Source organism: Lynx rufus, unplaced genomic scaffold (assembly GCF_022079265.1).
Source record: "Lynx rufus isolate CCGP_SWC_20201006 ecotype Redwood Valley unplaced genomic scaffold, mLynRuf1.p SCAF_1, whole genome shotgun sequence".
NCBI classification, from domain to species: Eukaryota; Metazoa; Chordata; class Mammalia; order Carnivora; family Felidae; genus Lynx; species Lynx rufus.
This window is the reverse complement of record NW_025814823.1, coordinates 85,062,974-85,078,004: the sequence shown is the minus strand read 5'-3', so window position 1 is coordinate 85,078,004 and position 15,031 is coordinate 85,062,974. Positions and strand designations below refer to the sequence as shown.

Genomic DNA, 15,031 nt, shown 5'->3' with positions numbered 1-15,031 from the left:
AAAATAAAATAAAATAAAAATAAAATCAATGCAGGAGGCATCATAGTTCCTGACTCCAGTGTGTATTACAAAGCTATAATTATCAACAGTATTTTACTAGCACAAAAACAGACACGTAAGTCAGGAGAACAAAATAGAAAACTCAGAAGTGGACTCACAACTATGTGGTCAACTAATCTTCAACAAAGGAGGAAAGAATACTCAATGGGAAAAAATACAGTTTATTCAACAAATAGGGTTGCAGAAAATGGACTGAAATATGCAGAAGAACGAAACTGGGCCACTTTCTTACACCATTTACAAAAATGAATTCAAAATGGATGAATGACCTAAATGTGAGCAAGAAACTATCAAAATCCTTGAGGAGAACACAGGCAGCTGCCTCTTTGATTTCAGCTGCAGCAACTTCTTACTAGACATGTCTCCAAAGTCAAGGGAAACAAAAGCAAAAATTAACTATTGGGACTTTAGCAAGTTAAAAAGATTCTGCAAAGTGAAGGAAACAATCAACAAAATTAAAAGACAACCTACAGAATGCGAGCAGATATTTGCAAATGACAATGTCAGATAAAGGACTAGTATCCAAAATTATAAACAACATATCAAACTCAACACCCAAAAGTAAATAATCCAATTAAGTAAGGGGATTAAGATATTAACAGACATTTCTCCAAAGAGGACATACAAATGGCTAACAGAAACATGAAAAAATACTCAGCATCACTCATCATCATGGAAATACAAATCAAAACCACAATGAGATACAACTTACACCTCTAAAACTGGCTAAAATTGACAACTCATGAAACAACAGACTTTGGTGAGGATGTGGAGAAAGGGAACTTTCTTACACTGTTGGTGAGAATACAAACTGGTGCAGCCATTCTGAACACTATGAAGTTTTCTCAAAAAGTTATAAATAAACTACCAATTACCCAGCAATTGCACTACTAGGCATTTAGTCAAGGGATAAAAAAATTATTCAAATAGGCACATGCACCCCGATGTTTATAGCTTCACTATCAACACTAGTGAAATTATAGAATGAGCCCAAATGCCCATTGACTGATAAATTCATGAAGAACATGTGGTATTGATATACAATGAAATATTACTCAGCCATCCAGAAGAATGAAATCTTGCCTTTTGTGACAACATGGATGGAACCAGAATATATTATACTAAGTGAAATAAGTCAGAGAAAGACAAATACCGTATGATTTTACTCATATGTGGAATTTGGCAAAAAAAAAAAAAAGAAAAAAAGAATATCAGGGAATAGTACTAAAATTAAAATAAGATAAAAACAGAGAAGAAGGCAAACTGTAAGAGACTCTTAACTGCAATGAAGAAACTGCAGGCTGCTGGAGTGTGGGGGAGTTGGGCTAAGTGGCTGATGGATATTAAGGATGTCACTTCTTGTGATAAGCACTAGGTATTATATGTAAGTGATGAATCACTAAATTATAAATGTTAAACTACCTTAAATTTAAATAAAACATTACAAAGTTAAAACAAAAAACAAATAAATCAAATAAATAATGTAAAATATATGAATGTGTGTGTATGAATGCTCATATTTCCAATTTTTTTCTTTCCATGGATAATGGTAATTACACAAAACATGTTAAATACATATTGCATATTTTGGTGCCTTTGTTTATAAAGAATAGTTTTAAGGGTTAATGTGATATAACAGCTGTTTTTCAGGTCACATTCTTTTTAAAATTTTTTTTTCAACGTTTTTTTTGTTTTTTTGTTTTTTATTTTTGGGACAGAGAGAGACAGAGCATGAACAGGGGAGGGGCAGAGAGAGAGGGAGACACAGAATCGGAAACAGGCTCCAGGCTCCGAGCCATCAGCCCAGAGCCTGACGCGGGGCTCGAACTCACGGACCGCGAGATCGTGACCTGGCTGAAATCGGACGCTTAACCGACTGCGCCACCCAGGCGCCCCTTCAGGTCACATTCTTAAAAGTTTTTAACAATTTGGACTCCTACCAGTGGTTTATGAGAATGTACATTTCCCTGAACCTTAATGAGGACTGGATAAAGATCATGAAATAAGGGCATAATCTGTGAAGCCTTCATATACACAGCAAAGTGAATTGGCTTAAATAGAGTTTTAACATTGAACCTTAGTATCATCAACTCAATCATTAATATAGTAAATATTCAGATAACAATCCATTTAGATATATGTAGCCTAAACTACAGAATATAAGTTAAAATGAGGACAGGACCTAGAAATACCTCATTGAGCTGTACATTTCCCTTATAATTTCCATTAGCCCTTAGTCTCCATTGTTTGGTTTGAAAAGTTTTTTGTTAAATACATTGTACATTCAGCTTTCAGAAAAGACCCTGCTCCAGCCTCTCTCTGTATTTTGCTGCAGTGATGAGTCCAGGGATGACTTAGAGGAGAGGCAGAGCTAAGTTAAAATATTTGAGAGATTTGTGGTGGCCTAAGTTAGAGAGTCATCTTGTGAATGGTGGCTATTTTTCTTCAGAGTATAATTGTTAAGATTCAAACGGGATGATACAATTTTATGCAATTAAAGTCTGGGGACAGGATGTTTCCAGGACATTCCCTCTTGAGGTCTTCAATTAGCAAAGGATCTGGATTATATCATATATGACCTGTTTCTGACAAGAGCCCTTAACTTATAGTCACTCCTCCTGTTAACTACAGAATTTGAGGCAACCTGACCTGAGAAGATAAAATGCGTCTCTATCTACCCACACCCTCAATCAAGTCTTAGTCTTAGTTCTGACACATGAAAAGAGAACCAAATGCTTCTCACCCAGTGTGCAGCACTGAAGAAACCTGGGAGTCCATGTGGTAATCACAAAAGAGAGTGATGGAAATTGTGAGGTAGCTTACTTTAATACTTACTCTGGCATAAGATACGAGAAGACTTGTCTACAGTTTTCCTGTATTTCTGGAAAAATCATATTAACACTGTAACAGGTGATTTGTATTAGTGATGATAAACGTGGGCTATTAAATATATGTTTGTATTATGTTATGTGTATTAACTCTGATGGGTAAAGCAGGTGGCCAAATCATATTAAAAATGTAGAGACAAGAGCATAGCTCTATAGGTGGTTATGCACAATACCCATGTCATTCATGTTCTGTATAAGAGTGTTTAGATTTATTCTAATGGTGTTTAGATTTATTTTATTTTTTTATCTGTAGGACAATTTGCCCTCATAAGTTAGGTAATAGAGACAATTAAATCTATCCTGGATATAAAATCTTATATTAATGATGGTGATTAAAATCATGGACTCCAGAGCCCAATAGAATTGGGTTAAAATTTCAGTCCCATGAGCTGTATACTCAGAAGTCTTGTGCAAAGAGTTAATATTTCTATACTTTGAATTTGAAATCTGTAAACTGGATGTAGCAAGGGCACCCATCTCTGAGGGTTATCATTAGGATTGAACACAGTACAGTATGTGAAGAGCTGAGTAAACTGCATGGCATAACTAGTATTCAAAAAAGTAAAGCTCATGACTTATTTTCTCTAATCAACAAAATATGTATTGACACAGTGGATCTGTATAGCATCCTTCTACATTTTCCCAACTCACGATTTTGGCTGGTTTGGCACATTGATGTGAAATCATTAAAAATAGAATCCATTAAAAATTATAACCTATATAATACATTAATATTTCAACATAAATCAAAGTAGATAATCATCATGCAATCCAACATGATTTTAAAAAGTTGACTAGTCGGACACCTCAGTGGCTCAGTTGGTTAATCGTGTGACTTTGACTCAGGTCATGATATCATGGTTTGTTAGCTTGAGCCCTTCATTGAGCTATGTGTTGTCAGCACAGAGCTCACTTTGGATTCTCTGTCTCCCTCTACTCTGCCCCTCCCCCGCTCATGTTCTCTCTCCCTCTCTCAAAAATAATACATAAATAAATAAATAAATAAATAAATAAAACGTTTTTTAAAGGTTGATGAATCATCATACCAGATAGTTCCTTACAGTTTATACTGTCTAGTCTAACGGTTCTCTTCTGATAGAAAACATGTGGAAAATCATGCTAAATCCAAAGCCATCATGGATAGGGTCATTATTTGATTTGATTTGTCTTTCTGTTTCTCTCTCATTTAAGGTAGGGAGAAGTGAAAGACAAGTATTCCCCCAGTCAATGAACTGTTTTGAAACCAGAAAGAGAGATGGAGTTGTTATCATGGGTAACGCATCTGCCTTAGGGTAATCAGGACTGCTTTGAAACTTAACACAGGCAAAGATGATCTCTAAAGAGGTAATAACTGGAAAGCCAACAGCCACCCAGGGTGTGGAGTGCCCAATCCCTCTCCATTATGCTGGGTCCTTGGGAGAAAGGCTACAATACATGCCCATATCTCATGAAGGTTGCTGGATACCATAACAAATACCTATTCATTGTCAAGTGGGCCAAAAGGTGCCAAGACATGTTGTTTATTTAATCCAAGACAGATGGTACAACAAAAGATTTGCTTTCTTCTACATTTTTAATATGACCCTCTCAAGCACCTAGAAGAAACCACAGTATCCTGATAGTATCCTTATCACCTTTGTTTTAAATTCTAGTTCAATTTTGTTAGTTATATCTATATTGATTAAATCCCTGACCATGACATCTACTTTCTATTTTTTATTTTTTTTCTTTTAGATTGAATTTCTCCATCTCCATCTCCATCTCCATCCCCATTTCCCTCTCCATCTCCATTTCCGTCCTTTTGTCAAAACAATCTTCCAGTTGATTGTAGACTTCCAGATTCTCCAATTGATTTCTTTCATCTCCAGAATGTTTTGATAACTATCTAGCTGTATTCCATGGATGAGACAGCTTAGGGATCCCTCTACTCCTCTGCCTTCTTAACTTCTCAACATTATTTTTAATTGTACCTACAGTTATAGGTGAAACTGCAAGAAATAGTGGAATCATTGATTGACTATGCACATATGTACATACCTGTGACTGCTAGGGACCTTAGTGCATATTTTGCCATTTATGCAAATTAGACTTAAATTATACTTAATAAAGACATTTAACACTATTGACCAGATAATGTTCTAGAGCCTCTATGATTATTAATTGTTTTAATTTGCATATCACACAGAAAGATGATTCAATTAGACCAATGCCATTAGGCAGGTAAATATGGTGATTTGGTAAAGGCTGCTTCAAATTCTGGTACTGATCCTCTAGAGGCTGTGCTTTCTACTGATCTACAATACTACCTCTGCATCTACAGTTTATAAGTCCAGTCAAACCTTTTCTAAACAAGATATACTACTTTTTAAAATGAATCACTTTCTTGTGGTGCCTGGCTGGCTCAGTCAGTTAAGATTCAAACTCTTGATTTTGGCTCAGGTCATGATCTCATGTTTTGTGAGGTTGAGTCCTGTATTGGACTCTGCACTCACTGTGTGTAGCCTGCTTGGGATTTTCTCTCTTTCTCTGTCTCTCTCCCTGCCCCTTCCCCATGGATGCACTTTCTCTTAAAATATATAAACATTTTTAAATAACAAAATAATAAAGTAAATCACTTCTTATAAGATGGTCCTTGACAATCTCCTTCATCATAATCTTGTGTCCTCCTTTTTTACATAATAATCTAGTCCCTTAAATTACCTTGATGACAGATTCAAACTTCCTTCAGAGTAGGAAATCTTCTGTGAAACTACCAAAAACTATATTTGTGAGTTCTCCTCTTAAATACTGGTTTCATGATTAAATGTTCTGTTCTAGTTTACTTGATCTAAGAAATGCTTGAATTAGGATTATATCAAGGAGGACTTGGGCAAAAGTGAAAATTCCATATGTGGGAGAGAAAATTTAAACACAGACAACACTCAGTTCTGAAAATGTTTTTCTGTCCTCAGGCTATCAAGGTCTCTTCTTCCCATTTTTTATGAGAATCTTCTTCGTTTTCTATGAAGTTTCCCATGACCGAGTGAAAATGTTGACTTTTCTAAATCTAAAATGATCATAGATCTTCTGTTGAAGTTATATCTGCACAGCACCTCAAGATGGTGAATTATTAAATACTTTAAGAAATGTACAAGATACATTTTCATCAAATTGATTGGCCTTTAGTTGATAGAACATTAAGTGTACTTGTATTCTTATTTGGTTACTATTAGTGATTACCATTTGTAATAGCAGATACAGTGTATAAATCATTGTTTATTAAATAATTCATGAGTGGTAGTTAATGAAAACTTTATATATTGAGAAGTTAATAATACTAAGGAGATCACAACAAGGAAAGAATTCAGCATGAACATATTCAGAGGAGACCTGGGAGTAAGAAAAGTAGACCAGATGTGCAATAACACATCAAATGGAACAGTGTTCTTACCATTGTGTTCTGAGCCATGATGTTCGGCCATGGAGAAAAACAATAAGACTGTCACCACAGATTTTATTCTTTTGGGGCTCTGGCCTGAGTTCAGCCACCTTGTGATCCTTATCTTCCTCATTCTTCTGGTCTATCTTATGGCTGTGATAGGCAATGCTGTTCTCATTCTCCTCATCTGGCTGGATTCTCGACTCCACTGTCCTATGTACTTCCTGCTCAGTCAGCTTTCCCTTATTGATGTGGCTCTGATCTCAACTACTGTCCCCAAAATGGCCACAAATTTCTTCTCAGGGAAGAGAACCATATCACAGATTGGTTGTGGATCCCAGATCTTATTCAGCTTAACCTTGGGAATTTCTGAGTGCCTTCTGCTTACCCTCATGTCCTATGACCGCTACATTGCCATCTGCAATCCACTGCGTTATTCAGTCATGATGAGCCATACCATTTGTAAACAGATGGTCATTGGGTCCTGGGTCGGAGGGGCAATAACTTCACTGGTTCATACAGCCTATGTCATGCACTTGCCCATCTGTCATCCTCGAGAGATCCCACACTTCTTGTGTGAGGTCATGGCACTCCTGAAGCTCACTTGTGAGGACATTTCAGCCTATGTAAATTCAGTGGTGGTCTCAAGCTTTCTGGTGGTCCTCATCCCTCTGAGTCTTATCCTGGCTTCCTATATCCGTATATTCCTTGCTGTTGTCCACATGAATTCCCCTGAAGGCAAGAACAAGGCCTTGGCCACATGCTTCTCCCATCTCTGTGTGGTCAGCCTTTACTTTGGTCCTGCTGTATTAGTCTACATGAGGCCAGGATCCTCAAAGACCCCCAAAATAAACCAGTCCCTCTTTATGTTTAATGCTATTCTTACCCCTATGCTTAACCCTCTCATCTATAGCCTGAGAAACAAGGATGTAATAGCAGCTATGAAGAGTATAGTCATTAGTAGATGCTTCCTGAAAAAGGTGAAAAACCACCGAGCTTGCTACACCTAATTATAACCATATGTTAGCATATTTCTCTGAATTGTCTTTAAGATCCTTTAGGACTTGACAAATTCAACATGGGAATCATGGATATATGAGAGGCATTTGTTCCAACACCCTTATTGTGTGAAAATAAAAACAAAACTTAAAATAACTTATTGATGTCCTCACAACACCACCCAAAGATTCAGTTCTTCCAACAGGAAATCCTGAAACTACACTGTTTTTCTAAGTAACACAGAGCATCATTCTTTCTCATATATGCCCAAGTAATTAAAGTACTCATTTCATTAAACATACCTCTGAATAAGAAGGTGTGTGCTGCTCCTAGGAACAGTGCCAGAATTCGCAAATTCAGGGTTGGATGAGGAAGCATAATTTCTAACAGCAGTACTCAACTGTTATGGAATTAAAATAATTTAATCTTCCTTGAATTACCAAAGCAGATATCAGATTGGCAAAAGCTCATACACCTGCAACCCAGTAGTCAGCATTTTGTTTCATGAGGAACAAAATATAAACATGCCTCCTTTATCTTGGTCTCAACAAATTTTCAGTTTTCGTTGTATTCTGACTTTGTACCCATTTTACAATGTAAACAGCACAAAACAAGAGGACAGAACCTGACAATTTGAGAAATTGGAATAAAATGATATTACTTACTTTGTAACATTTATGAGAGGGGTAGAATTAATGTATGTAAATTGGTTAGAACAGTGGAGGCAACAAGAAAGTCTTTTGTTTTGCTTTTAAAGTTTTTAATGTTTATTTATTTTTTGAGAGACAGAGCATGAGCAGAGGATGGTCAGGGAGAGAGGGAGTCATGGAATCTGATGCAGGCTCCAGGCTCTGAGCTATCAGCACAGAGCCTGATGTGGGGCTCAAACTTACAAACCGCAAGATCGTGACCTGAGCTGAAGTTGGAGGATTAACCAGCTGAGCCATCCAGGGGCCCCTAAGTTTTATGTTACACACATCCATGCATCTGAAAGCCAGAAAACTCATTTAACAGTACGAAAGCCAGTGAACTAAGCTTTTTCTAAGAGCTTTCTCCTATGCATGGTAATTAAGGCTTTATTTTATAGGTGACAAAGATGTACCATATTTATTTCAAGTTGGATGCGAAGTAGCTGAGTGTTAAAAGCAGCCTTTGGTCAAAGATGAGAACAAAGAACAAAACAAAACAAGACAAATCTTTCTTCTAGTATATAAAATCAATTTAAAATTTTATTCAAGAAAAATATGTGACTTTGCTACTTTAATAATAAAAAAAATAAAACCCAAATTTTTTAAAGTTGCAATTATTGGGGCACCTGGGTGCTATAACTCTTGGTTGGTTGAGTGTCCAACTGTTGATTTCAGTTCAGGTCATCATCCTGGGGTTGTGGAATTTAGCACTGCATTGGGCCTCCATACTGAGTGTGGAAACTGCTTAAGATTTTCTCTCTTTCTCTCTCTTTCTCTCTCTCTTTCTCTTTTTCTCTCCCTCTCTCTCCTTCTTCCCCTCTCCCCACCCCTAGTCCCTATGCTCTTTAAATACATACATACATACATACATACATTAAATAAATAAATAAATAAATGTTGTAATTATTAAAAAGAATTAAAAAAATTAAACACTATCAGCCTCTGGTTCCCTCCTATAATCCCTGTATGGAAAATTTGTGATATTAAATATATGCACACTTTTAGTGAGGTCAGTGAAGAACAGGGCAGTTGTGGTTTTCTTTAGTCAGTGTAGTACATAGCAGACATTTTCCTCACTTTCTAATGGGTATCACCTGAACCAAAGTTTTGTTACTCTAGTTTATAATACAGATATATTTTCATAAATTATAGATTTTCATAAATTTGTGGAGTATTTTTTGGGGGGGCAGTTAATTGTTTTGGTTTAAAGAATTTTCTATGCTTAAGGAGAATGCTTTCCTTGTATTTTAAGAAGCACAGTTAACTTTGTTGCCCTCACTTGTTATTCCTAATTTTTTTGCACATGGCAGCAAAGAGGCATAGTCAGCTAAGTCTTCTAGTATATTCTAGAGTGACGTGGAATTACATCCTACTTCATTGGCAACTACTAGAGTGGCAGGAGTTCCTGAGGGTAGGAGCTCTAAGGCCAAAATAATTGCAACCACCTATAAAGAAAGACAGAAAACTGGAATAAATACTCCATCAGAAGCACAAGTGTTAAGATTTCCCAAAGATATAATATAGGCAAAATACCAGCATTATGAATTAATAACAAAAATTAAAATGAATCAAGTGAACATATTATGACAAAGATACTAGTTTAAGTGAAAACACAATATAGTAAAATTAGCAGTAGTATAAATGCAGGTAAAAACTAAATTTTTGACCTGAAGGAATTTTGCCCCAAGTTCCTAGAAAGAACAAAGAAGTAGGAAAAAACAATGAACAGATACAGAAGCAAAATCGATAAAGTGTCTAGCCAGATATGAGAATTCTGGAAAGAAAAAAAAAAACGGAAAACATGATCTATGTTATATCCACAAATTCTAGCAAACTAAATTCAATAGCACATTAAGAAGATTACACATTGCGGGGCGCCTGGATGGCTCAGACGGTTAAGCGTCCGACTTCAGCTCAGGTCATGATCTCACAGTCCGTGAGTTTGAGCCCTGTGTTGGGCTCTGTGCTGACATCTCAGAGCCTGGAGCCTGCTTCAGATTCTCCCTCTCTTTCTGCCCCTCCCCCACTCATGTTCTGTATCTCTCTGTGTCAAAAATAAATAAAAACATTTAAAAAAAAAGATTACACATCGTGATCAAGTGAGTTATTCCTGAACATAAGGATGGTTCAACATATAAATATCAATCAATGTGAAACACCACAGAATAAAGAGGGAGGGATTACATGAATACCTACCTCAGTGAATATACCAAAAAAAAAAAAAAATGACAGAATTTTACACTTTCATGATAAAACCGCTCAATAAACTAGGAATAGAAGGAAATGACCTCAATGTAATAAAGGCCTTATATAAAAATCCAAGCATGAAACATCATACTCAATGGTGAAAGACTAAGTTTTTTTCTCTAAGATTATGAACAAGACAGTGATGCTCACTCTCAACTATTCACCTTCAACATAGTATTGGAAATTTTAGACAGAGCTATTAGTCAAGAAAAATAAACTACTTCCAAACTGGAAAAAAAAAAACATGTAAAATTATCTCTGTAGATGACATGAGCTTATACGTAAACAAGCAAACCTATATACTTTTAAAGTTTTATTTAAATTCCAGTTAACAGGGGCGCCTGGGTGGCGCAGTCGGTTAAGCGTCTGACTTCAGCCAGGTCACGATCTCGCGGTCCGTGAGTTCGAGCCCCGCGCCGGGCTCTGGGCTGATGGCTCAGAGCCTGGAGCCTGTTTCCGATTCTGTGTCTCCCTCTCTCTCTGCCCCTCCCCCATTCATGCTCTGTCTCTCTCTGTCCCAAAAAATAAATAAACGTTGAAAAAAAAAATTAAAAAAAAAATAAATTCCAGTTAACATACAATGTAATATTAGTTTCAGGTGTCTAATAAAGTTATTCAACACTTCCATACAAGACCTGGTGTTCATCACAAATGCTGTCCTTAATGCCTATCACATACTTAATCCATCTCACATCCATTACCCCATAGTTAATTATAGAGAACAAACTGATAATGTGTTAGAACTGGTAGCTCTAAGAGTCTAAACACTAAAGATTTTTTTTTAAGTTTTACAAAAAAATAATTTAAATTCATCAGATTTTCATTATACAAAATCAGTTCACTAACAATAAGAGACATAGAAAGGACATTAAGAAAGCAATTATATTTACAATGGCCACAAAAAAATATAAAATACTTAAGAATAAACCTATCCAAGCAAGTGAAAACTACAAATTTATTGAAAATTAGAAACAATTACTCAAAGAAATTAAAGACACACATAAATGAAAACAACAATACCCTGTGTAGACTTAATGTTGTTAAGATATCAAGACCACCCAGAATGACCTATAGATTCAATCCAGTCCCGATCAATACTATCCAAAGTGATCTACAGATTCAATGCAATCCTTCTCAGAATCTCAAAAGCATTTTTAAGACATTTAAAGATGTATCTTAGAATTCACATAGAATTCTAAGGGACATTGAATAGTCAAATCAATCTTTGAAAAGAACAAATTTAAGTGACTCAAGATGTATTACAAAGTCACAGACATAAATAAAAAAAAAGTACTATTGAAATAACAGACACATAGGCAAGACTTAAGACTTAATTGAAAGACTTAACTGAAAGGCCAAAAATGTTAAAAATCCTAGAAGAAAGCACAAGGAAGTCTTCGTGACATTGCATTTGACAACAACATGAGAATGTAACACCAAAAGTATAAGCAACATAAGGAAAATAGATAAATGGGGCTATATAAACTTACACCTTTTTGTGCCTCCAAAGATACAATGGACTGAGTGAGAAGACAACCTACATAATGGGAGAAAGTATTTGCAAATCATATATCTGATAAAATGTTAAAATCCAAATATACAAGTAACTTACAACAATGTAAAATAACCCAATTAAAATGAATACAAAGCTTGAATAGGCCATTATCCAAATATGATACACCAATGACTAATGGGACTATGAAAAGATGCTCAGCTTATCATTAGAGAAATGAAAATCAAAGCCAGAGTGATTCATCACTTCACAATATTTTAAATTTTACTATTAAAAACAAAAACTTGAAAATAACAAGTGTTGGTGAGGATGTGGAGCAATTTGAAATTTTGTGCACTCTGGTGCAATTGTAAAAAGGTGCAACTGCTGAGGAAAATAGTATTGTGATTCCTCTCTCTCTCTCTATATATATATATATATATGTGCTAGATGATCCAACAGTCCCACTTCTGGTTATGTATTCAAAAGAACTGAAGAATGATGTCACCAAGATGACTTCTTAATTTCCCTCCCCCCATGAACACCCTGAATATACATCTATGCATTGATCAATTTCCTTTGAGAGGTGTCCAATAACTCGTTGATTGACTCTTATACATCAGGGGAAAATATCCAAATCAAAACAGGTATTAAAGTTTGAGACACAATTATCCCATTAACCTCACCCAAGGAACATTGCCTTATAATCAGGAGGGAACTTTCAACATGAAGATTCTTCCTTGCGGTGCTGGGTGGCTCAGTCGGTTGAGCTTCTGACTTTGGCTCAGGTCATGATCTCATGGCCCATGACTTTGAACCCTGTGTCGGGCTCTGTTTTGACAGCCTGCAGCCTGCTTCAGATTCTGTGTCTCCCTCTTTCTCTGCCCCTCCCCCACTCATGCTTTCCTTCTCTCTCTCTGTCAAAAATAAATAAACATTAAAAAAATTAAAAAAAAAATCTTCCTAAGGAGAGATTGGTCTGGAGCACACATTTAGCGCTCCAATTTTTGAAACTGCCATGTAGGGATGGAAATAGCTTAGCTCTAATATTCATGGGACTTGCGATCTCAAGTCTCACCAAACACCAGCAAACAAATAAACAGTTGTTAAATGAGCATGAAAGTACTCCCCCTGGATATAACTACAGGTAAGTGGAGAGGGAGCTGGCAAAAATGCCCATCTCACAGTTTATCTCTAGAAAGTCTTTGTATGCTTTCCTAGGTACTGTCTGAAGGTAGAGCTTCTAGAACAGTAAGGGCTTATAGTTATCCTCCTGGGAGTTCTCCCCCCGACACACACAACACACACACACACACACACACACAACAAAACAAAACAAAACAAAACAAAAAAACAAAAACAAAAAAAAAACAATAACAAAAAAACACTGGAAAATTCCCCTGAATTTCCTCTCTCGGTCACCTCAGCAATAAAACCTATTCTCTAGCTTCTATCTGGAAGGAGCTCATCTGGACATCTAGCATCCCAAATTTTGTTGCTGCCAAACAAGGAAAAACCCTCAAATCATGTAGGTCTGGGAGCTGACATGACTTGGATTTCACAAGTCCTCCAGGACTACATAAAACAAACGCAGTTTTATTTGAGGGAACAACCATTCCTGGAGGCTATTCTTTCTGGCTCAGCTCAGATTTGGTAGGCAAACAACAACAACAACAACAACATAACAACAACAACAACAAAAAGAAAACAAACAAACAACAACAACAAAACTCTCAGTTTCTCCCTGGGGGGGTCTATACAATGTATCTAATGTTCTCACCTCCCTGGGCTTTCTGAATGTCAGAATTGTAAATCAAGTGTTTTGGGGAGCTGAAGAGCCAGGTAATTAGCAGTCCCCTGGGAGCCTAAATAGACATATTGTTATTTTCCATGTGTCTGGGACAACCAAACAGTAGTTTGGTATAAGTCTTGGTAAAACCTCCTCCACTGGGAGCCACTAATAACAAATATGACCGGTTTAAAAATCACAAAGTTTAGTCCAAAGACCCCACTAGAAAGAAGAGTTATAGACCAATCTCCCTGATGAATCTGGATTCAAAAATTTTAAGCAAGATACTAGAAAACTGGATCCAACAATACATTAAAATAATTATTCAGCATCACTAAGTGGGATTTATTCCTAGGATACAGTGGTGGTTCAGGATCCAAAATCAATCAACATGATACATCACATTAATGAATGAAAGTATAAGAACCTTATGATCTTTTCGATAGATGAAAAAAAGCATACGACAAAATACAGCATCTATTCTTGATAAAAACCCTCAAGAAAGTAGGTATAGAAGGATCATACCTCAAGATAGTAAAAGCCACATATGAAAGACCTACAGTTAATATCATCCTCAGTGGGGAAAAATGGAGAGCTTTCCCTGTAAGGTCAGGAACACGACAGGGATGTCCACCCTCACCACTCTTGTTCAACATAGTCCTGGAAGTCCTAGCCTCAGCAATCAGACGACAAACGTAAATAGGAGGCATCCAAATCACCAAGGAGGAAGTCAGACATTCATTCTTTGCAGATGACAGGATACTCTAGGTGAAAAACCTGAAAAACTCCACCAAAAAAAAAGGTAGAACTTATACATGAATTCAACAAAGTCAACGTAAAGAAATCAGTTATATTTCTCTATACTCATAATGAAACAGTAGAAAGAGAAATAAAGGAATCAGTCCCATTTAAAATTGCACCAAAAACCATAAGATACCTAGGAATAAACCCAACCAAAGAGGGGAAAAGTCTATACACTGAAAACTATAGAAAGCTATGAAATAAATTGTTTTGTTTTGTTTTTTCTCCACTCAAATAGTCACCCATAAAATTCTAGCAGGGCTAGTTTAGTGGTCACAAATTCCTTTAGTGTTGTAGACTGTGAGTCTGGGGTTCTCTCTTGTCCAGCAAGAGACCGGACACAGAATTAAAATGGAAGAAAGGCTAATGTCCAGGAGGAGACAAGAGCCCTGACTAAGGGTCCTTGATCCGTTTTTATTAACACCAGAAGGTTTACAAGCATAATGAATGTGCACAAAGAGATAATGAAATGTGAACATCAGTTCATGTGTGTGAGATAAAGGGAGTTTCGAAGGTTTGCGGTGTTAGGGGGTTGGATCAATACAAAACAAAATCCTGTCACTGTGCAGATGGTTATTTACAGCAGGCGCAAGGCACCGTGTCTGTTTATCTTAGCTTGCCTAGGGGATAAGACAAATAGAGAATGAT

General features: G+C 36.4%; 1 protein-coding gene across 1 annotated transcript; it reads left to right on the top strand.

Moving 5' to 3' along the window:
• Nucleotides 1-6,407: 6,407 nt before the first annotated feature.
• Nucleotides 6,408-7,376, top strand: LOC124508902 (olfactory receptor 2AJ1-like). The gene has a single exon (XM_047075599.1). It carries the CDS (start codon nt 6,408-6,410, stop codon nt 7,374-7,376), a length of 969 nt encoding a protein of 322 aa, XP_046931555.1.
• Nucleotides 7,377-15,031: the final 7,655 nt, after the last annotated feature.

What these genes read in the sequence shown, in the direction of transcription:
- LOC124508902 (XM_047075599.1), top strand. Translation starts at nt 6,408, where the DNA reads ATGGAGAAAAACAATAAGACTGTCACCACAGATTTTATTCTTTTGGGG.